Below are 23229 nucleotides of genomic sequence, written 5' to 3'. Positions count from 1 at the left end.
GATATATATCTTTGTCAAATGGTGCTGAATAGGTTCTTTGTCCTAGCCTCAACCATCTCAAAGAAACACAGAAGAACCGCTGAAGTAGCAGTCTCTCTGTCTCTCTGAAACTCTCTCTAGATCAGGGGTCTGCAATGTTTTTCAGGCCATGGACACCTTCGCTGAGAGAGATATGAAGCAGGGACCCCCACCACATAGTGTATAAAATTGTGTTGCAGATTAAACTTTTTTCATAGATTTCATAAATAGCTTCATAGACTTGTTTGACAGCACTTTCATCGGCATTGTGTAAATTCATGTTTTGTGTGTGTTTGCATACACATTATCTTTTCTATTAATATGTTGGATTCATGTTAATGTGTATTTTCAGACACTTAACTACTTAAACCCTCAATACTTAGTAAACTTGACCTTTGGCTCTGTACTTGGTCTGCCCTTTTTTCCCTCCATAATGCTATAATATATGAAGTTTGGTCCATAATGCGTAACCATATTTGTAATGCATTATAATGCACTTAGAAGACATTATGACACATGTTATAAATGTGTATAATTATGCATAACAACTTATAACAAGGTTTATGAAGTATTATAACTTATAATAATTTAATTTATAAGTGCTTGTCATAATGCATTATGTACTCAGTGGAACAGCACATTGTAACAACCAGGTAACACTTTACTTAAAGGTCGGGTCTATTATGCATTATAATCACATTTATAATGCATTATATTGCGCTTATAAGGTATTAATAACACTCATCATAAATGTTTATAATTATGCATAATAACTTGTAACAAAAACACTTTATAACTAACTAAGGTAAGGTAACGTTATAATGTGCTGTTCATCTGAGCTTATAATGTATTATGACATTATTATTAGTATTTAATAATGTGTCTGTCCATTCTTGTGTGTGCAGGATGCTGAAGTTTGTGGTATTATGCCTGGTTCTCTCAGGTAAGATATCCAGCTCTTCATTATTTATTGAGAGATACAAAACACGTTAACCATATTTATCATTTATTCATAGTCATTAATTCACAATTTTAACACAATATAGGTATTCTGTGTGTATCAAATCAAAGGGAATGTTTGGCTGTGTACTAAAACCAATGTATGGTGTGGTGAAGATGGTATTTGGCAGTCAAATGTTGGGCCACTGTGGTTGTGGTCTTTCTTTTTTAGCCGCATGCTGAAAGCAGCGCGGCTCTATAAACAGCACTAGTCTTAGTCCGACACCCGAGTGACATTTAGTGACACCTAAGTGTCATTGGCTGTCCTGGCTGTCCTTCACACTTCCCGCCAATGGGGAGACGGCTCTCTGCAGCACCCGCCTCTCCTCCTTTGACACCTATTTGTCATTGGCTGTCCTGGCTGTCCTGGCTGTCCTTCACACTTCCCCCCCTTTAAGCCAATGGGGAGACGGCGCTCTGCAGCACCCGCCTCTCCTCCTTTGACACCTATTTGTCATTGGCTGTCCTGGCTGTCCTTCACACGGCGCTTTGCAGCACCCGCCTCTCCTTCTTTGCAGCAGAGAGAGAGAAAGGGAGGGTTAGCCTAAATGCTAGCGTGCTTCATTAGACCTAGTTTGGCTATTAAGTTATTATTTGGCCATGTTCACACTGACTTCAATCTTAGCTATTGTTGGGAAGACCCGAGAAGACATTAGAGCGTTAATCTGCGACGCAGGTCTATGAAAAGATTGGGGCCAAAAAAGCCTGCCGCATGCGGCTTTATTATGACTTTGGTCATTCTTGTTTCAGTTCACTCAAATCTTAACTTTTACCTGAAAGAGGATTGTATCAACTATTACAATCTAAATCAATAGGCTTGTTTTTTAATTGCTGCTGTTCAATCTGGTATTTTCTTTTGTATTGCTGCATGTAATAACTCATTTGGAGCCTGCTGTCTAGGCACCAGAAGTGTAATACAATGTTCTAAATCTGGTCACTGATTAACGGTTATGAATGTAAGGAGATAAGTCTTTGACCTGTATTAGTCAAGCAAGAGCTCTTATCACAATTAGAGCATATTCTTCTTGTTTAATGATTGAGCACACAAGCAGCCAGTCATTCCTCAGAGATGAGTTGGTTCCCTAATAAATCCAAGGTGTGTGTGCATACGTGCGTGTGCGCACATACACGTCTATGTGCACTATCACATTTGTATTGTATGTGATCAGTGTGTGTGTGTGTGTGTGTGTGTGTGTGTGTGTGTGTGTGTGTGTGTGTGTGTGTGTGTGTGTGTGTGTGTGTGTGTGTGTGTGTGTGTGTGTGTGAGACAATGGTTTGCTTGTCATTGTTGCTTGTCAACAGAAATCAGTGTACGATCAGTACATAAACATGGGATCATTTTCTTTTCTAAATGTCTGGATTTCCCTTGACCCCATAGGGCTGCAAGCAGTCCCTCTCCCCCGCACTAGAGACATGGTCAGGGCAAGAAGTGTCGCCCTGGCTACTAGACCCTCCACCCACCATCTACCCATCGGCTTCCATCAGGGAACGGAACCCTCCTCAACCATCCATGGACGAACTTTCAATGGCTTTCGACAGGGCACAGAGCCGTCCAGTCGTTACCTCATTGATCTCAACACAGGCCTGATGAAGGAACACATGAGTGAGATGGACAGGAGAGTCTTACCTGGTGTGTTGAGTCTCTCAAGTCTATGAAATCTCACCAAACATGCATGTGAACCTTATGTTTAGCACGTGAACCACTTTGAGTGCACTTGATTTAACTCTGCCTGTAAAACAAAACAAAGAAAACATTGTTGTTAATAAATGCTATATAAACATTAAGTTGATGAGATGTTGTAAATTTGACAGATACAGTGACTATGTCACTAAATTATGCCTTCTGTCTTTCATGTTCTGTGACTCCCTGCCCACTCTGACTGCCTTGTTTAAGTTGCTATTCGTCGTCGCCTTGGCCATGGCTTTGGAGAGATGCAAAGGAGACAATGGTTTTCGAATGAGGGTAAGAGAAAGAGAAAGTTAAATGGAGATTAAACAGAGCATTTCGCTATTAATAAACTTGTTATAGCACATTCCCCATGCTTGTCACATTCTATGTAAAACAAATCAAACTAAAACAGAACTACAGAAGTGTGATGTTCTGCTGCACACAAACAGACTGACGGGTGGACGCACAGACACACAGAGACAGGCGAAAACATAATATCTGCCTCCTGGCCAGCCGGCCTGGCGGAGATAATTACTGATGCACATTATTGGTCTTGTCAGAGGAAGAGTGCATATTTTACGTATTGTTATAAAACATATATTTATAATTGATCAAACAAATACAACTGTTCATGTTTAGATATTGCATACTGTACTATATATGTATTAATTAATTCAAACAAAGTAAATAGTCAATCAAGGAATATTAACATAGAACTGTCAAGTGATACAAGTTGACAAATCTTTTTCTAGTTGAGGTTCCAGCCCAGAGGAAAGGTGAAGGCTGGGTGAGAGTGGAGGAACCCTCAACCTATCATCTTCCAGAGGGATTCAGCCAGGGCACCGAACGCTCTCTTCACATCCCAGAGGGTTTCAGACAGGGAACTGAACCCATCCACATGATCCGAGAAGGTTTTAGACAGGGAACAGAAGCGGAACCCATCCATATGATCCCAGATAGTTTTAGACAGGGAACTGAACCCATCCACACAGTCCCAGATGGTTTTAGACAGGGAACGGAACCCATCCACATGATCCGAGATAGTTTTAGACAAGGAACTGAACCCAATATGATCCCAGATGGTTTTAGACAGGGAACTGAACCCATCCACATGATCCCAGATAGTTTTAGACAGGGAACTGAACCCATCCACATGATCCCAGATAGTTTTAGACAGGGAACTGAACCTATGGTCTCTATCCCAGAAGGCTTCAGACAGGGAACAGAGCCTATGGTCTCTATCCCAGAAGGTTTCAGACAGGGAACAGAGCCTATGGTCTCTATCCCAAAAGGTTTCAGACAGGGAACTGAACCCAATATGATCCCAGAAGGTTTCAGACAGGGAACTGAACCCAATATGATCCCAGAAGGTTTCAGACAGGGAACTGAACCCAATATGATCCCAGAAGGTTTCAGACAGGGAACTGAACCCAATATGATCCCAGAAGGTTTCAGACAGGGAACTGAACCCAATATTATCCCAGAAGGTTTCAGACAGGGCACTGAACCCAATATGATCCCAGAAGGTTTCAGACAGGGCACTGAACCCAATATGATCCCAGATGGTTTTAGGCAGGGAACAGAACCCATCCATACTACCCGAGATGGTTTTAGACAGGGAACCGAACCCGTCCATATGATCCCAGATGGTTTTAGACAGGGAACAGAACCTATGGTCTCTATCCCAGAAGGCTTCAGACAGGGAACAGAGCCTATGGTCTCTATCCCAGAAGGCTTCAGACAGGGAACAGAGCATATGGTTTCTATCCCAGAAGGTTTCAGACAGGGAACTGAACCCAATATGATCCCAGAAGGTTTCAGACAGGGAACTGAACCCAATATGATCCCAGAAGGTTTCAGACAGGGAACTGAACCCAATATGATCCCAAATGGTTTTAGGCAGGGAACGGAACCCATCCATACTATCCAAGATGGTTTTAGACAGGGAACCGAACCCGTCCATATGATCCCAGATGGTTTTAGACAGGGAACTGAACCTAATATGATCCCAGAAGGCTTCAGACAGGGAACAGAGCCTATGGTCTCTATCTTCGATGGTTTCAGACAGGGAACAGAGCCTATGGTCTCTATCCCAGAAGGTTTCAGACAGGGAACAGAGCCTATGGTCTCTATCCCAGAAGGTTTCAGACTGGGAACAGAGCCTCTGGTCTCTATCCCAGAGGGCTTCAGACAGGGAACTGAGTCATCCACGTACCAGCTCCCGGTAGGATACAGGCAGGGCACAGAATTCTCCACCTCCACGTTCCGGACACAGGCAGAGAAATGTGATGGAGAGATCATCAATGAACGCTGCTACCAGTTCAACCCCATTCCACTGGCCTTCAGGGAAGCTCAGGTTAGATTAACACATATTACCGTCTACCATTTAAAGGTGGTATAAGTGCAAAGAAAATTAAAAAGTGAAAAGGTTAAAGCTCTATATTCCAATGATGATCACTGCTATACAGTTTTTCTTCAGTAACAGGGGTCTCCATCTCTCCAACTCTTTAGTAAACAGAAGATACATTTTCCGGTCAGGAATCTAATCAGGAGAGAGAGAACTATGCTGTAAGAGTTCTCTTTCCTGAGGGGATAAAATTGCTATCCCAACCTGAAATATTATTTTCTGATTTATTTTTGAAGAGCTGGAGAGGTGGGGAGACCCAACCCCAGTTGTCACGCATAGACTATCACTTGCACCACCTTACGAATTGTAATCATGATAAACAAAAGTGTTTCCAGCATTGCTTTCAATGTAATGCCATTGTGTGGGATGCGGTCACACACCATCAACAGAATGAAAGAGAATGATTCCGCCTTTTCAGTGATATTTCTATACAGATGTTAGGGTGACACATTATCTTTTGTTATAAGTCTGTTTGTTAATGCAACTTGTTAACCCTAACTCTAACTCTAAACGTAGCTTTGTGTGTGTTCCTGCGTGTGTGTGGGTGTCTAGGCTGCGTGCAAAGCACTGAGTCCAAATGCTGACCTTGCATCTGTGACCAACCGTGACCTGCATTCTCGTCTGGTTTCCATGGTAACCAAGAGCGTCACAACCAGCCCTGTTTTGACCTGGCTGGGAGGAGTGGTCAAGGCAAGTTCCGTTTGAATTTCAAGGACCCCCATAACTCAGAGAGTGTACTCTCTACAGATGCAGTGTATTTGACCCCTCTGCCCCCAAATTCCTCACAAATTGTCAGTAATCCTAAAACAGTATTCTACATCTGATGTAATTTAGGACTATAAGACTTAACAACCATTTTCTGTTCTGTAGCTAGCTTGTGAAAGGAGGCCATTCATTCAGTTCATCAGATAAGTTATCAACAGAGCCAGACTTTGATAAAACATTGGTCTTTGAACCTTTTGTTATGCTATATAGTATAGTATATAGTCCTGTCGACTCGTCAAGGACAGTTATTTAATAATTCAAATTGAGGTTTATTTAAACTGTGAAGCTGTTATGCCTCATAGATCGACAAGTGATATTTTAATATAAAAACTTTGTGGGTGCCAAGTACATAGGGTATGAGTGAAATACAGCCTAGTTCATAACGTGTGTGTGTGTGTGTGTCCTCATCCAGAACCAGCAGGCTGAATGGACAGATGGGTCAGAGTGGGGGTACAGTGACTGGATGCCAGGCCACCCCAACATTCATACTGACAAGACAGTCTGTCTGGAGATGTTCAGGATCGGTAAGACTCTCTCTCTCTCTCTCTCTCACACACACACACACACACACACACACACACGACCGATGAAGCCTACTCTCTCCCCGTTGACATGAGCACATTCATAATAATAATAATAATTGTGTCCATTTTCATTACTGTTGGGCTATTTGCTACAACACATTTGCATACGTAGAATTTGTCGTCTGCATTTACCCATCGTAACTACAGTATCAGGAGCAGTGGGCTCATAATACAGCGCCCGGGGAGCAGTTGCTCAGGGACACACACGTAGACTGGGCGAGAGAGCCGGTGACCTTCCCCTACTCTCTCCATAAGACTCAAGAATCTAAATAAACTAAAGCAGAGAGATGTCATTTTGTTCATTTCCAAGGTGATGCAGATGGACTTAACGCACCAATCACTATGGTGAACAACACAACATTTATTCATCAAACTCCTCCTCGCCCCACTGTACTCCAGTTGACCTATTAGCCTATGTGTTGATACTCAATTTGGCCTATTTTCCTATGTATTTAATATGTTTCATGGCCCTTCAGTTATGCAAGTGTGCTGTGTGCAGTATTGTGACATAACACCTTCATCTCCTGCAGCCTGATTAAACTGGGTTATAAATCAGAGGGACATTGGTAGATAGGAGTTAAACCAATGTAACAGCTGATAAGATTCTGATAAATAACAACACGGCTGCGTTGTGGTGACCTTTGCCATGTGACATGGAAGACATCCATAGATGAAGTACTACAATATTATTGTTCATTATCACTATTGACATAATTAATGACCCACAAGACTCCATTTCTTGACAGAATTATATCTAAGCCTGAGGTAACAGCCTAATTCGTACTTATACTGTGCCACTCGCCAAAAATAACTTCAAGTCTATAGTGCATCGCTTGAAAATCGAATAAGCGCTGCAGTATGTATCAGGCTTTATTCTATTTAACATTAAGAAACAGCAAACAAAGCAAGTCAAATGACATACAGTATGAACACTGGTTCTCAAAGGGGAATGCGGGGACTCCCATGGGTCTTTTGGGGGGGGGGGTTCAAAGATGTCCCCAGCTAGTTAGGAACCAAATGGGCCGTTAAGGGTCTGTAATAACTCTAAGGAGATTACCGTGTAGATTGGGGTCCCAGAGATAAAGAATTATATCAAATGGGGGTCCTTGAATTTAAAACGTTTGAATCACTGCAGTACGAGATGAAAATGTCTCATAACCACTCTGTTTGTCTCTCATTCACCCACCCACAGAGGAGAGCTGGTGGTCAGCAGTGAACTGTGAGCTGAAGAGAGCATCCATCTGTTCTTACCCCATGGCTGCATAAACACACATATACACCACAGTAGACTTGTTATTGAAGAGCTTACACACATGAGTGAGAACAGCTATTCAGACCTTAAGATAATTGCTGTGCTATTGCACAATTGTGCTCTCTCAGAAACAGAAAAAAGTAAATATCACTTACTACAGTAAAATGAACACAGATATTAACACATAACATCCATATATAGTGTTAATACAATATACACAGCAGGAAATGTGTGTTATGGCTGTTTAAATACATTTGGTGTTCATTTCTATAACCACTGCATGTTCTGCTGCAAATCAACCAGCACTGGCCATTTCATTGTGGGCCAGAAATGACATCTTCTAATAAAACGAGCATTTCAAATGTATGTGTATTCTACATTCTGATCAGTGCCATGTACATGTGATCTTGTGAATATTGTCTCATCATCCCACCCGTAGACCTAGGGAAAATCTATCAAAAACGAATAGTCACTTAGTAAAGAAATTATTTCCTTCCCTTCCTATAAAATGATTTCCAAAGGAAAAAGGTGTTAGCCTCACTTTGCTATTCTTGAAAAAAAGATAAATATACAGGTGGTATTTAAGTAGTATTCATATATTACACAATTATAATTGTGATATTATTATTAGCAACAGGAGTAGCAGCACATAAATCTGAGTAACTACTGTATAGTGATGGTAATGTTAACAAATTCATTTACATGCCTTTTTATTTTACCTTCACAATGCATGTACTGTAGCAGCAGCAAACTAAAGAATAAAGCAGAATAAGAATAAATTTAAAAGCATCCATTTAAATTTAGACAGCACTTTTAATGATCATTTTACACTTGTGTATACAAAGCAATTTGTCTGTACAGGTCAGGGAGACAGTTAAAACAATCTGTTACAATTTAGTACCTGGAAAGTGCAAAAAGTACAATTCAAATACATCAAAATAAAAATCATGCTGTACATTATATACTGTATTCATAAATAATCACAGATATACACACACATCCATTTTGGTGACAGTCACAGAGAACGGAGCTAATTAAGACACAAACTAGTACTTTTTTCCATGGATTTAGATTTGGGTTTTAGTTCCTATATATATATATATATATATCTGGTCACCATTAAAACCGTGGGTGTTCTCTGCTGGAATGCTGCTTTACTTTAAACTTCAGGCAGGCGAAAATAACCTTCAATCATGAGAAGAACTTCTATAGGCAAAAACAAAACACACCGGGGAACAAAAGGCACTCTTGTTTTGGTGCAGTAGTGGAAGTGAGCCCCCAAAAAATGCTTCTGACAGTGGTCTCATGTCTGAATGACAAATAAACACGCGAGAAAAAAAACTTTGGAAAAGCCTCCGATACACCTTTTACAGTGATTAAAGTGGTAGTTTGACACATAGGCCTACTGTACATACAAACAAAAAGGAGTAGAAAGAAAATAGAGAAAATCTGTACATACAAACAAAAAGGAGTAGAAAGAAAATAGAGAAAATCTCTTTACAAGAACACAGTTGGTCTTCATAATAAAGCATCCGGTACATTTTTGTGACGCTTTAAAAAATCAGAACTAAGAAACAATCAGATAAGACCGAAACAAAAGCACTGTGTCCAATAAAACGTATGGAGGCTTTGACTGCAATGTTATGTTGATTTTAGACACAGCACCGTATACACATTGTAATGCCGTCACATGAAAATCAATCATGAAATAAAGACTTTGGCGTAAAAAAACAAAGAAACAATAGACAGATGTACAAGCATTTGTGTGTTCACAAATGCACACGCAGAAGTGGTGTGAACACACTGTAGTATCTGTGCAAATGTGTTGGAAGAGTTGGAGCGTCGTAAAAATCTCGCTCGCAGTCTCTTGAGCCATATCTATACTTTTGTGCGCCAAAAATAGCCGATAGACAAGCTCACACTGTGCTGTGAGCTTGTCGAGCGGCTTTTTCTGGCGTGCGACATCGGCTCGCTATGAAGTATAAATCAAGCATTACAAGCTAACCAGGTCAACACGTAGAGATGAACTTTCACCTCGACGTCCATGACTGTTACTGCATGGGTGGAACTGTCAAAAGAAACATGTCACCCCGAAATGAGCAGGAAGGTGGGGGAGAACAAATTAAATAAAATGAGAAAAATAAAGCAAGAAAACTTTAGGCAATGATAACGGCTGACGTTAGCTGGAGGGGCTCAATGCAGACTACCCCCCCCCCCACTGCCCCTGTTAGAATGTAAAGGAAGACTGCTTTGAGAGAACAACCTCAGTGTGTGGCACCAAAGTCCAGAGGAACAAACCATATTGCTGGTAATGCTGACATCTCACTAAGCCCTTAATGATCCCCTCCTCCCTCCCCTTCACTTTAGTGAGAGTGAAGCATGGAGAAGTTTAGAGAATGTAGAATGCCGCAGAAATTACCTGACGTAGAGAACATATACTGTAATGTCGTCAAGTTGCCCTTGAGACAAAACATGACTTGAAAAATAAAGCAACCGTCAATTATAAATAAATGGATTCAAGTAAATTAAAACATTTGATGATGTGTGGAGAGCTAAAGGTCATGAGAAAGTACAGAGGGGTGATTGACCTTTGGCTCTGTGTAGTGTGTGTTGATGTAGTGTTATTAAATCAAATTCTTTATACGTCATGCCTCTATATAACACAGACTACGTAATCTCTCTCAACTTTCACCTCATGCCTACAGGGTCTCCAAATATAACGGCTAAAGTGTCGGCTAAATCTTATGTCGCGAGCAACAACAACGTGCGACTTTTGCAGCGAGTATTCAAAACCTCATGAGCCACGTCCACAATATGGAAACAAAGAAACGCACTGGCCCCGTGCATGCATTTGCCAAAAAACAACAAATTAACAAACATCAGTAACAAAGACGATTCCACAATAAAACAAAACAAATGAAAAATGCACACACGCACACAGGGATGTGAGCCTCCGCGCATAAGGCAGCATTGAAGAAACCTCACTGAAAGAAAGGCCACTCGCATTTCAACATCGGTACATAGACTTGAGAACAATCAGACACACATGCACGCTCGCTCCTGGGAATCTCCTGAGCACCAAGACGAGTTGGCAGACTAGGTTTCGGCCCAATGACGCAGTTTTCTGCGTGGGGGGGGGGTGCCCCCATGCTTGGAAGCAATTTAATGGGAGATGTTGTGATTATGACCATGATGACGATGATCAGCTGAAAGATGAAGTGACGGAGACGCCCGGTTGTGGAGTGCCATTGACAGGAGTGGTCAGAGGTGGTTTTTGGGGGGGGATGTGGTGGGTGCGGGGGCATGTGCTGACAGGCATGTTGGGATCTGAACGCACAGCGCCTGCGCCAGTCAGTCAGTCCTAACCTGTTCTGCACACAAACATCATGCAGATGTCAAACCCACAAATGCACAAGAATGCGAGCACACACGCACGCACATACACATACATACACACAGACGATGATAAGAAAACAAACTAATACAGTGGGAGGGCTCCTAGGAACTGTCAATCAATATGAGACAATCTGATGATTAGGGTGGGGCAGGGTGACCGACAGGGCTCGAGAAAAATGTGCGAACTTAGGGCGGGAGACGGGGTTAAGGAGGGGGTGGTGGGGGGGGATCTGGGATCAGTTGTGGTTGTTGTTGGGGGCATGGTACTCCGTCTCTCCTGAGGAGATCTGGGTCAGCCTCTTACTGGAGCCCCACAGCTTCCTGGTGATCTGGCCCGAACGCATCTGAGAAAAGTGGAGGAAGAGCAGGAGGAGGAAGGTGGGGAGAGGAGAGAGAAAGCCGTGATAAAATAAAGAAAAGAAAGAAAAGAAAGAAAAAAGAGGGAGAAAAAAAAGAAGGGAGGGAGATGATTGATGAGTGATTGATTAATTCATTGAAGCAGCTTGGTTTTGTCTTGAAATGAAGTAATCAAAGCATGGAGTCACTTTGTCGTGAGTTGATTTTGAACATAAAGATGCAAGAAGAAGCAGGAAGGAGCGTCATGGAGCTGCATGCACCGCTAACCCTGCTCTACTGTTTAACGAACCCTAGTGTCCCTGTTCTGGGCAGGGCGTAATAGACCAACATTCAGCAAAAATAGACAAATAATTGTGGAACATAGGCGAACATTCGGTGAAAATAGCCGGTCTACTAGTTCAAACGTGAGCTTGTAGAATGGCTATTTTTGCTATTTGACACACAAAGTATATCGGGTTTAAGTGGCAAAAAAATATAATCTTAAGTCATCTACTTGCAATCACTGTGGCTACCATATTAAAAAGGTTAATACATCTTGATGTAAGGTGTATTTAGACGTATGATAATACTGCGGTTAATATGGCTTTGAGTCTGTGGAAGCGTTCATTGATGTCAGTTCTGGTTCACAGCTTATTTGTTACACGTACAAGTTCATAGCAACAGGGTTCAGTCCCACCAGTTCCAACCACAATGACACTTCAGGTAAACAACAGGGACAGGGATGCGGGACGGGGTCACCCTATATAAGGCTACGGCTCAACTAATTATTGATACTATATACATGTTGTCAGAGACTACCAGGGGGGGGAAACGTCTCACGACGTTAAGCACAAGTTGTTTCTAATCACAGTCATATTGGGATGGGACACAGCATTTACCGGGACAAGCTAATGGAATGTCTGTGTTGCTGAGATGTGTGTGTGTGTGTGTGTGTGTGTGTGTGTGTGTGCGTCTAGTTGTGTTCCTAGACAAAGTAGCCAACTTCTTGTCTATGAGTGGTTTGTGTGTTGTCACTCTAGTGTCTACAGCAGTGGGGTCCCTCAAAGGTCCAGGGGGTACCCAGCTAAATTATTGATAGTTAGGAACCAAAATAGACCCTTGCAGGTCTGTAACTCTGCGAGTATACAAATGGACCAAACGGACCTTTACGGGTCCGTTTGTACACTCTCAAGAGTTATCAAACTGGGGGTCCTTGAAATTAAAAAAAGTTTGAGAATCAGTGGTCTACGGATCTGGAGGGAGGTTGATGATATCGGTGTGTGCGAGGGTGGGGGGTGGGGGTGGACGTTAGGGGTTCTGCTCCCCGGGGGGGCTGGGCCTGAACACCAGCTGATCGCGCTGGTGTAGCAGGCGTGCGGGCGAGCGCACTCGCAGCGGCGCCAGCAGCGGGTTGGACATGAGGGGCGAGCCCTCCAGACTCTGAGCGATGTAGTTCCTCAGGGAGCTCTTTACCTCCGCCGGCTTGCCCACGCCCACAATGATCAGCTTGCCGTCCTCCAGGCCCACCAGGGCGTGGCTCTGCTCCTTGGTGACCGACACGCAGCGTACGGGCACGCGCATGGCCATGGGCGCCGCGCACAGCGCCAGGCTGAACGTGATGCACAAATACATATGCAGAGAGACAGAAGGGAGAAAAAAAAAATCAACATTAGGCAAACACTACATACAACACAGTGGAAGGCAAGTGTGCAACCAATGTAGCGTTGCTTCCCCCTGCTGGTGACCTTCCTTATTGTCCTTAAGTTGAACTTAAAAAGGACCAAACCAGCATCAATACAGACATTGGCCAACTTTGGCCGCATGATGTGCATAAATGTGGACCATTTCCGTGTTAAAGGCTTTGATTTTACAACTGTTTACATTTTCTCTAAAGTCCATTAAAATGTTACTGAACTTATCTAAATAATTGAGTCAGTGTTTGCTAAACATTAACTGTGCAATGATATTTAGCCAACACTGACTCAATAATTAACTAACTAAACTCAAATTTCCATGACTTATTAACTTAATAAGTCATGGATGTTTGAATTTAGTTAGTAAACACAGTACATCTTTTCTCCAGGGAGTATTTCCAGTGGACTTTTCAAATCTATCCGCACTTAGAAGAAATTAAACGCACACACAATAATGTACTTCTTTGACAAGAAATTATGTTTTTATTTATTTAGCATGTTGAATGTAGCTGAACTAGCCTTTTTAGAAAAGCTTTTATCCTTTGGAAGAGTACCTTGGAATAATTGGTCGGTATGGTCTTTTAAGTTTTACGAGATCCTTTACTGATAAAGTCTCAGGGCATTTTTACTTTCTGGAATCCCTAAAATGTTGACTCCTGCACATTCAAGGTTTCTATCCAACACTATGAACACACAAACGCACACACGTGCATGCATGCATGCAGGAGACGGTTACCTGTAAAGGTCTCTGATGGACAGATAGCCCTGCTCGCTGCCAATGACCACGTACTCCCCTGACACACACATGTCGGTCACCTGCTCCTTCAGCAGCTCACTGCACAGGTGCTTCCCGTTGACCGAGTATAGGTGGAGGGCGTTCTTATCCTGCGGAGGGACGGGACAACACAGCCGGATGAGCGACCGGAAGATGGCTAGAGGTCTGCATTCAATTAACACAGCATGTCGATTTTCCTTGTCATGTGAAGTATTATGTAGAATAGCATTTTATTTTTTAAATCTATATCCCTTTTTCCATTAAAACAATTAGCAATTTAGACGTTATGCCAGCTCCCCCCCATGTGTATCTCTGTCACTGCTGACTCCTATTGTTTGTTTTAGGGAGGGTACAAACAACCATTCTCAACAGTGTAACCCGGACGCCCCATGTAAAATGTATTTACATCTACAGCAAATTGTGGAAAGTCTGAGAAAATTACCTAGAGATTACAAATTCAGAAGACACTAGTCATTTGCATTTGGAGTAACAGGGTATTCAGCGTTTTTTCCAAGGGTGTTCCTAGTCCTAAAGTAAAATACTACAGCAGAGAACCACTCCTTTACATTTAAGATCCCAATTACAGTCCAAACAAGCAAGTTCACATCCAATTCAGTGCACAACAAGACGACAATGCCATGTAACCATCTAGCGTAAGCACGTGGTTGTGTGTGACGGTACCTTGAGCGTGGCCTTGCCCTCCAGGCAGGTATGCACAAGGATGTGTCCCTCCCAGGACACGGCTAGATGGCTGATGGACAGAGGCAGGGAGCTGTCGCACGGCGGACGCAGGCACCGCATGTACTGACCTCTGCGCACCGTGTGGATGATCACTGTCCCATCCTGAAGGGTGGGGGGAGAGGGAGAAGACACATTATTATTATCTTTTGGATGATTTGGAGGCTTTTCTGCCTTTATTTGATACAGTGTGTAGACAGACAGGAAACAGGGAGAGAGTACGGGAGTGACACACAGCAAATCCAGCACCAGGTTCAGGAATCAAACCCAGGACACGCTGCCTATCAGGCATCAAAGCTGATATGGTATGCGTCTTAACCACTTGGTACCATCGGCACCCCCAGGGAGAAGACTTATTAATCACATTAACCCTGGCCTCCAGATTTTGAACACATTTTCAGAAACATATTTTTTTTCCCCCTCCAAAATATAAAAATGATAAAGCTCACACACAGCGCATTGTGACATGTGAGCTTGTAGATCTATCTAGGTCTATTTGCGGCAGTTGTCGTACGAAAAAGTATATAGCGTGTGCACACCCACACCCACACCCACAGTATACAAACAATCCATATTTCTATGCAGTGATGTGGATTTGGTTGTATTTAGCAACTTATTTTGCAACCTATTCCAATATCGCCTAGAGCATTAGTAATCAATAACTAATTTACGTCAACCCAGAGTTAATTTGCTAGATCAGTGATTTATGACTAATGTATTAAGTTAATCAATGCACAAAGTGAATGTAAAGCAATATGTTTCCCTACACTAGCCTCATGCTAAACTACTAGGTTGGTTGTGGTACAATCAAGCAATGAGTTTCTGCTTTAACTACAGGCTGTCACCATTCATTCGTGCCCATCGTGAAGAGTTTCAATCTACCCTTAAAACGCACACAGCTTAGAACTATACCCTTTTGTAAATGGGCATCCCATTTCAGGATGTCAAAATACTGAGTCTGCATTTCTTTAGCAAATGGACATCCCAATTCAGGATGCCAAAGACAGAGTCTGCATTTAAATCCCATAATTATATTACTTCATGTCCAAAGTTAAATTACAGAGCCGAAGCATTGAGCGATGCTGCTGCCCAGATACGCACAGGGCTCACTGTTCCTGACCAGAGCCCTGAAAACACCTATTATCTCTCATTTCTCACTCCACTGGTCTTCACTCCAAAATCCATTTTCCACCCCATTGAGTCCACAAGCTACTGTATTTGAACAGTGCATCAGTAATGCTCTCACTCACTTTAATATACAATGCCAAGCCTGTGGGCTTGAAATATCTTACCCATGTCTGTCAAAAAAAGAAAGCTAAAACGCATATTTGTATGAACTTGGATCATTAGGATGTAAGTGCTAGAGGCCAAGCACCGAAAGTGGGCCTCATAATACTACAGTATATTACTGTTGAACACCACATGAACTGCCATAGATATTGAAGGGCATCAGGTATGAACGGCAGGCGTGTTGGAGCATGTTTAAAATTCTAAATATAATATGCAGCAAAAGGAGTGAATCCTTTTAATTTCTTTGTCATTTGTGTTTTTTCCAATGGGAAAGAATGTCCTCATAAGGTAAAAGGGCAAAAATGCTAACTGGAATAGGGAACAAAAAGACGAAGAATTTGGAAATAAATAAAAAGCAATTTCTTCCATCTGGAGGGAAGAAAACTTAGAATGATACATGATTGATGTTCATATAAGCAGTCAAGTGCCATTGCTAGGCTAGCTGTAGCCAAAGCAAAGCTAAAAAAATCATTGTTTCAGACAAACTTTGACTCATTGCCATGAATGCCACAGACTGTGCAGCAATGTGTGTGTGTGGGGTGTCCTCTTACCCGTGAACCAGACACTGCCATGTCCAGCTCTGTACTGATGCTAACGCTGACCACCTCATCCTTGTGCCCGTACAACACCTGCACCGGCTTGGGACACAAACCCACAGGAGCTCCCCCCTGATAACACACATAACACACACACACACACACACACACACACACACACAGAGGAAACAGCAAGGTGACCACAGTGACGGTGATAAGGCATTAGACTGGGAGCAGTGAGATGGAGTACAGCACCATACAAATGTATAGAGAAGTCAGTGAACTGGGCACAATGCTGCTCACATGTAAATACTGGCCTACAGTATGTCTTAAAGGTAATATAAACACAATGCTGCTCACATATAAATAATAGCCTACAGTATGTCTTAAAGGTAATATAAACACAATGCTGCTCACATATAAATAATAGCCTACAGTATGTCTTAAAGGTAATATAAACACAATGCTGCTCACAAGTAAATACTAGCCTACAGTATGTCTTAAAGGTAATATAAACACAATGCTGCTCACATATAAATAATAGCCTACAGTATGTCTTAAAGGTAATATAAACACAATGCTGCTCACAAGTAAATACTAGCCTACAGTATGTCTTGAAGGTAATATAAACACAATGCTGCTCACAAGTAAATACTAGCCTACAGTATGTCTTAAAGGTAATATAAACACAATGCTGCTCACAAGTAAATACTAGCCTACAGTATGTCTTAAAGGTAATATAAACACAATGCTGCTCACAAGTAAATACTAGCCTACAGTCTGTCTCTAAATGCAATCTAAAGCCGTAAAAAAAATGCTGTTGTTTGCAAATCAATCAACGACACACTTTCATTCCACACCATTGCATGTCTACTTTAATAACAATGTAACTTTAAAATCAACTCCCTACAGTTGCAAACATTCCCTAGTTCCTTTTAAATTGTGCAAAATAAAAACTCAGAATTAAATTAAAATGAGGTTCACTTTCATATCAGCCAAAATGTTGACTTATTTTAAATTGTTCAAAATGTCAGAGTCTCTCACACAAAACATATATTTCCTTGTATCTTTCTTGATGGTCAATGGTGGTTGTGTGCTGAAATGATTTAATCTCATTTTGGAATGAGAATCTTCTGTTTGTGTCGGTAACGTGGCTATTACCTCGTCAGAAACACTGCTTTCCATGACAGATACTGAATGATAGTAAAGATTGTCATTGTAACTTGCACATTGTTGTTTGTCTTCTAAAACAATACAATATTTAAAAAACAAAAGTGTAGACGTAATAAGCTTAGGCTTCAGTCTATACCTTTTTTTCAGATTTTTCTTTTTTTTAATGAATTCAGTATGTTTTGTATGAAAAAAAAGAATAATCGCCTGGAAAAAAAATGACGAATAAACTGAACTAAACCAAATCATTTACGAGACAATTATCGATTATGTTCTGTGTTTTGCCTATGTCTTGTACATTAAGTTCTCATTGAGACCTACAGTACCTGCTGTAGAACCTGCCACACCATACAGGTGGTGTCTCTGGATCCAGACATCAGGTGGATGCCACAGTGGTCTGTCGACAGGCACGTTACAATGTCTGGAGGGAGACACATGCACGTGTCACATTGGTCACATACTGGAACGCACATGTAAATCGTTGCTGTCGGGTGGAAACCTTGTATGTCCTAAACTGTTAGGTTGCGTGTCCACCAAGACGTTTTTTCTTTCTTCCAGAGCGCAGAGTATGTTTTGAATCGTTTACAATGGGAACGCCAGGTTTTTGGAAACCCCAGCAGCATGACGAGGCGCAAAGCGTTTATTTAGCGCTCGCGCATTCACGTGTCGCATTTTAACTGCTTGCTAAGTGCAGAAATATTTTCAACTCGGGTGTTTGGAAGCACTTTTTGGTGAGTGCTTTGGAGTTTACAGATGGAAAAAAATACCTTGGTGGACACAGTTCTCCTTACTTTTCAGGAAATGGAAAAAGAATAACCTGTGTTCCAATGCATCCAATGTAGTTATTATTTAGTCATAAGCTCTTGTTAATACTTTTCCTTTCTTAAATATTTATGACACCCACAGACAGACTTTCACTTTCAATGTCCTTTTTTGAAAACAGCGAAAATAGCAGATCTACAAACTCACAACACGAGAGCTTGTAGATCTGCTATTTCCGCGACACTGTCATTTGACGAAGTAGGGCATTTATTTACAAAACAAATAATTCAACGTTTAAACGTGGAGCTACAAGATTTCTCCCCGACAGCAGTGAAATACTGTATGTACACATGGACAGAGGTAATCCATCACTGTCAAAACACAAGCTGAATGAATCATTTACAGAACATGGGGCAGACTAAAGCTGAATGAATGTAGACGGGGAAGACTAAAAGGCATATATACCCATGTGTCTGATGTGCTGTCCTACAGTCTTGCCCTTGACCAAGGACGTGACCCGCAGGCTGTTGTCCCAGTGACCTCCGCTGAACAGCAACTTGCCATCGTGGGAGACCACGAAGAGAGCGGCCGTCACCTCCACACCAGGGGAGAAGGGACCAGACAGGAAACGCTGGGTCCTAGAGAGAGATATGACAGAGAGAGAGATATGACAGAGAGAGAGAGAGAGAGAGAGAGAGAGAGAGAGAGAGAGAGAGAGAGAGAGAGAGAGAGAGAGAGAGAGAGAGAGAGAGAGAGAAAGAGAGCGGGGGGTTTTAGGAGAAAAAATATGTAAAGTAGGAAACGGATGGAGAGGAAAGGGGTGATCAAGCATAAAATGTATTAACAGAGTGCGTTGGTGTGTGTGTGTGTCAGGTAGAGTCAGACACACACATTTGCTATTATTTGACAACATCGGTATTGGCCCTTATGCAGCCGATGTGTCTTATATCACATTGGGAGCTTGTAGATTTCTTTTACAGGGCCTATAAGTGGTTAAATAAAATAAAGTTTACTTTGCGTATTTTATAATTACTTGTTTGCTTATAAGTAAAATGTTCTGAAATAGATACTTTAATAAATCAAAGTTTTTCAAATTGATTGGACAATTTTGGACTCTTGGATAAAATATCAGTCAAAACATCGGTATTCGGTGGTCTAGGACTCAGGATCGGCATCGGAAACACAAATCAGGCATCGGTGGGGCTCTAGTGTGTGTGTGTGTCAGGCTCTTACTTGGGGTTGGCCACGGTGGGGTCCTTGAGGAAGGTGAAATAGTTGGAGATGTTCTTGTCATAAGGCAGCCAACCATGAGTCCCCACCAGGCAGTTCCGACTCACCGTCACCTAGAACACAGAGGAAAACCACGTAAGTAAGTATTAATAATTAATTATGTTATAAACATGTGATTATGTAATAAAAGTATGCAAATCAAATAAACATTATTCTAATCATCACTGTTATTCTCAGGCTCACCATGGTGTCAGGGCTGCCCTGTGTGATGAAGGAGTGAGACTGGTTCTTGGGTACGACTGCCTTAACCAGAGGCACATTGTCACTGATGCCCTGCAAACAAGACAGGTAGGACATTCCATTATTAGCTTTGTATGGTAAAAATATCACTCGCATTATATAGTGAGATTTTTTTTTTTTATATTTGTAGTAGTGTATTTGAATAATATGTAATCTTTTCTAAATAACATGTAATAAACGATTTAACTTGTAATCATGAATGCATCTCTTAATGCAATTAAAAAATATATATATTTTCTATCTGCTCTCGGATGCAAATCTGGAAAGAATGACGTGGCCGTCCAAACCTCGACAAAGAAGGACTTGAGCTCAGTGAGATGTTCAAAGATGCTGAGAGGACAAGAGTCCGGACGAGTCTTCCTCCTCTCAACCTCCTCCTGAGATAGACGCACAGGGTGGGGCTCCTACACACACACACACACACGCACACAAACACACACACACACACACACACAGATTGTAAACTGCACCGGAGCACTTTGTAAATAAATTCTTCTATGATTTTGGCAATGTTTTAAAGAAATTCGTTATGTTGCAGTGTTTAGCCTTCATATGGTATGTGCTTTACCAGGTGAGCTACCGGAGCACCCCCAGCATCTTCATTTTCAAGGATCAATCGCTACCAATTGCAGTTCATAAGATTATGGTATTATTGTGATGGAAACAAAGCATTGTGTGTTTGTGTACCTTGATCAGTTGGCAAGGAGTCTGTCCAAAGTTGCTGATCATGCCTTCTACAGCCTTACGTTCCTTCTCATCGGTGATGGCATCCAAGTCAACTGCGCCTGGACACAACAACCATAACACACGTTCTCTCAATCACACAGTAGCACTCTCCCAAATGAATAACCATGACTATTTTAGATGGTGTGTTTAATAGCTTGTAATGACGGACTATACCCTCGTAGGTGCAGTAGTAGAAGACATTGAGGGCCTCCACTGCGGCGGGGCCCTTCTGCTTGTAACCAAAGATCAGGTCTATCCACTCGTGAAGGTGAGCAGACACATACTCCGACTCCTGTTACACACAGACACACAGATTACACAGTGTTAGTAATACTGATACTGTACAGCATGGCTGAAATCAGCACTTCTAAAGACCACATAACTATAAACAACACATATATGTGTGTGCACACACACACACACACACACACACACACACACACACACACACACACACACACACACACACACACACACACACACACACACACACACACACACACACACACACACACACACACACACACACACACACACACACACACACAGTACATCAAGAGCATGAATTTCTGAAAGAAATGTCTGTTGTTGCAGCTGAGGAATGCGTTTAATCTTATTGGAATAGATATTGTATTGCAGTTAGTGGCTTTGCCCCTGAGGCACAGAGCACAGTAAACCTTGTGAATGGGAAACAGGGCTGTTTCTCATACAGATCAATAGCAGTAGTGCTAGCATGCATATACTCAACATAGCCGTATGTAAAAAAGACAAAGACCAATTCATCCTTGGTCTACGAAGTATTGCTAAGTTAACAAAATGGTTTAAACTAAGGAACATACCGCCATCAATACATCATTATATTCACAGTTTTGGCCATGCAGTATATCTTACATAAAACAGACAATTTACCCGCTAAAAGCTTTATTTTTAGAATTCATGTTCATTTACATTTTCTCAAAAGTAATTAAAACGTCAACTCAAGCAAGCTAGCCATCTCAAGCAGACTCTGTCAGTGGGCTAAACATGGTAGACCAAGTATTATTATTTTTATTTTTTATCACAACATGACAAAATCTACTTAACAAACAAAAAGGGCTAATATTAACAGTGTCAAGTTAATCACTCCATTAACCTCCACCAGTGGCGGTAATGACACTACAGTAAGTCGCATAATGGCGTCACATGGACTCACTTGCTCACTTGTAGGCCAGCTATTTTCACCTTGTGACGTTATGCGACAGAGCATGAATAAGGCCTTAGCCTTCACCAGTGGTGGTGATGACGTCACTATTAGCCTTTACCATTGGTGGTAATGGGGTAATGGAGGCTCACCAGGGCTTTGCGGTGCTTGTAGATAAAGTCCTCCGGGGACTTGGCCCATTTGGGCAGGATGACATCACTGACTCTCTCCTTAGAGATCTGCAGACGACCCAGATCAAAGCCTGCAGGGACGAACAAAAAAGACAAGAGACATGATATGTGAGAATGAGAATGAGAGAGATGTGAGGAGGAGATTAATTCAAGATTTTTTTATCACTCTAATGGTAAACTGGTTTCCTTCATTGTGTCACTTTGGTCCAGGTGTCAGGGGAGCTAGTCGCCATGATAACATATTTGAAACTGGACCCTGGCAAAGATCATTGAACCTTTTACACCCTGACATTAGTTTAGGGGCCAAGATATTTGGCGTCTTACAAATTTCTCACTTCTGTTTGGCACTAGAGGCACTGAACAAGTACAAAGCTGCAAACAAAGCTGCCTTAAGTGAAAAAATGCTCAACAATGTCTGTACTGCCTCAGGTGGCTGAAGAAATTCAGCATGATCCCCGCATCCTCAGGATGTTCTAAAACAACACCATCAGTACCATCAAGAATGTCCTAATAAATGCATCACATCGAAACATAGAAACTGCACCGCCTTCAACCGCAGGCAGCTAGATAAGATAAGACCTTTATTGATCCTTTCAGGCACCAAAGACAGTACAGCAGTTAAAAACAGATTGGGCAAGGGAAAAAGCTTCAGAGGATGGCCAAGCGCATCGTCTGAGGTGAGCTTCCATCCCTCCAGGGTATACACCAAGCGGTGCGTAGCCAAGGGTAAGCGGATCATCAAAGACACTCAGCACCCCTGCCACAATCTGTTCATGCTGCTACCCTCAGGCAGGCGATACCACGCTATCAAATGCAGAACTAACAGACTAAGGGACAGTTTCCACAGCCAGGCCATCAGGCTGCTGAACAGACACTGAGCCCTGTCACTACGTCAGTCTTACCATTACTGTACACTGGTACTATCACTTCATGTATACATGATACACTCCATTGCCACACATTTCATACATGTCTGTTCCTTGCACAAGAGACTGAGATACTCAGATTATTTTTTGACAACACACCTTATGTTTATATTTTTGATAGAAAAAATATCATTTATCAATATGATATTTCCCCCCCTATATTCTTATTATACTAGTGGGTTGCTTGCATACCTGTAAACTGTAATGCGACAGTTATGTTATGTACTGCTAGTATACTGTATCTGACAGCAGGGGGAATACTTTCTTTATAAAAGTCTGACATCT

At 41.9% G+C, this 23229-nt stretch overlaps 1 protein-coding gene across 2 annotated transcripts in view; it reads right to left on the bottom strand.

Moving 5' to 3' along the window:
- Window positions 1-8487: 8487 nt before the first annotated feature.
- The window catches only part of nbeal1 (neurobeachin-like 1), a 79108-nt gene continuing 64366 nt past the window's right edge, over window positions 8488-23229 (bottom strand). For both annotated transcript variants that reach the window (XM_084050725.1, XM_084050726.1), the window contains 13 exons: window positions 21980-22089; window positions 20822-20939; window positions 20609-20706; window positions 20209-20325; window positions 19865-19954; window positions 19625-19734; window positions 18857-19029; window positions 17956-18050; window positions 16475-16591; window positions 14577-14738; window positions 13857-14005; window positions 12900-13035; window positions 8488-11434 (listed from right to left, as the gene is read on the bottom strand). In XM_084050725.1, the coding sequence (XP_083906851.1) occupies window positions 11327-11434; window positions 12900-13035; window positions 13857-14005; window positions 14577-14738; window positions 16475-16591; window positions 17956-18050; window positions 18857-19029; window positions 19625-19734; window positions 19865-19954; window positions 20209-20325; window positions 20609-20706; window positions 20822-20939; window positions 21980-22089 (1583 nt within the window). In that variant the 3' untranslated portion in view covers window positions 8488-11326. The remainder of the gene's footprint in view (window positions 11435-12899; window positions 13036-13856; window positions 14006-14576; window positions 14739-16474; window positions 16592-17955; window positions 18051-18856; window positions 19030-19624; window positions 19735-19864; window positions 19955-20208; window positions 20326-20608; window positions 20707-20821; window positions 20940-21979; window positions 22090-23229) is intronic.

This window comes from Gymnoscopelus microlampas, assembly GCF_963454915.1.
Source record: "Gymnoscopelus microlampas genome assembly, chromosome: 24".
NCBI classification, from domain to species: domain Eukaryota; kingdom Metazoa; phylum Chordata; class Actinopteri; order Myctophiformes; family Myctophidae; genus Gymnoscopelus; species Gymnoscopelus microlampas.
Note: the sequence above shows the minus strand (reverse complement) of the source record. Positions and strands in the feature narration are given on the sequence as shown.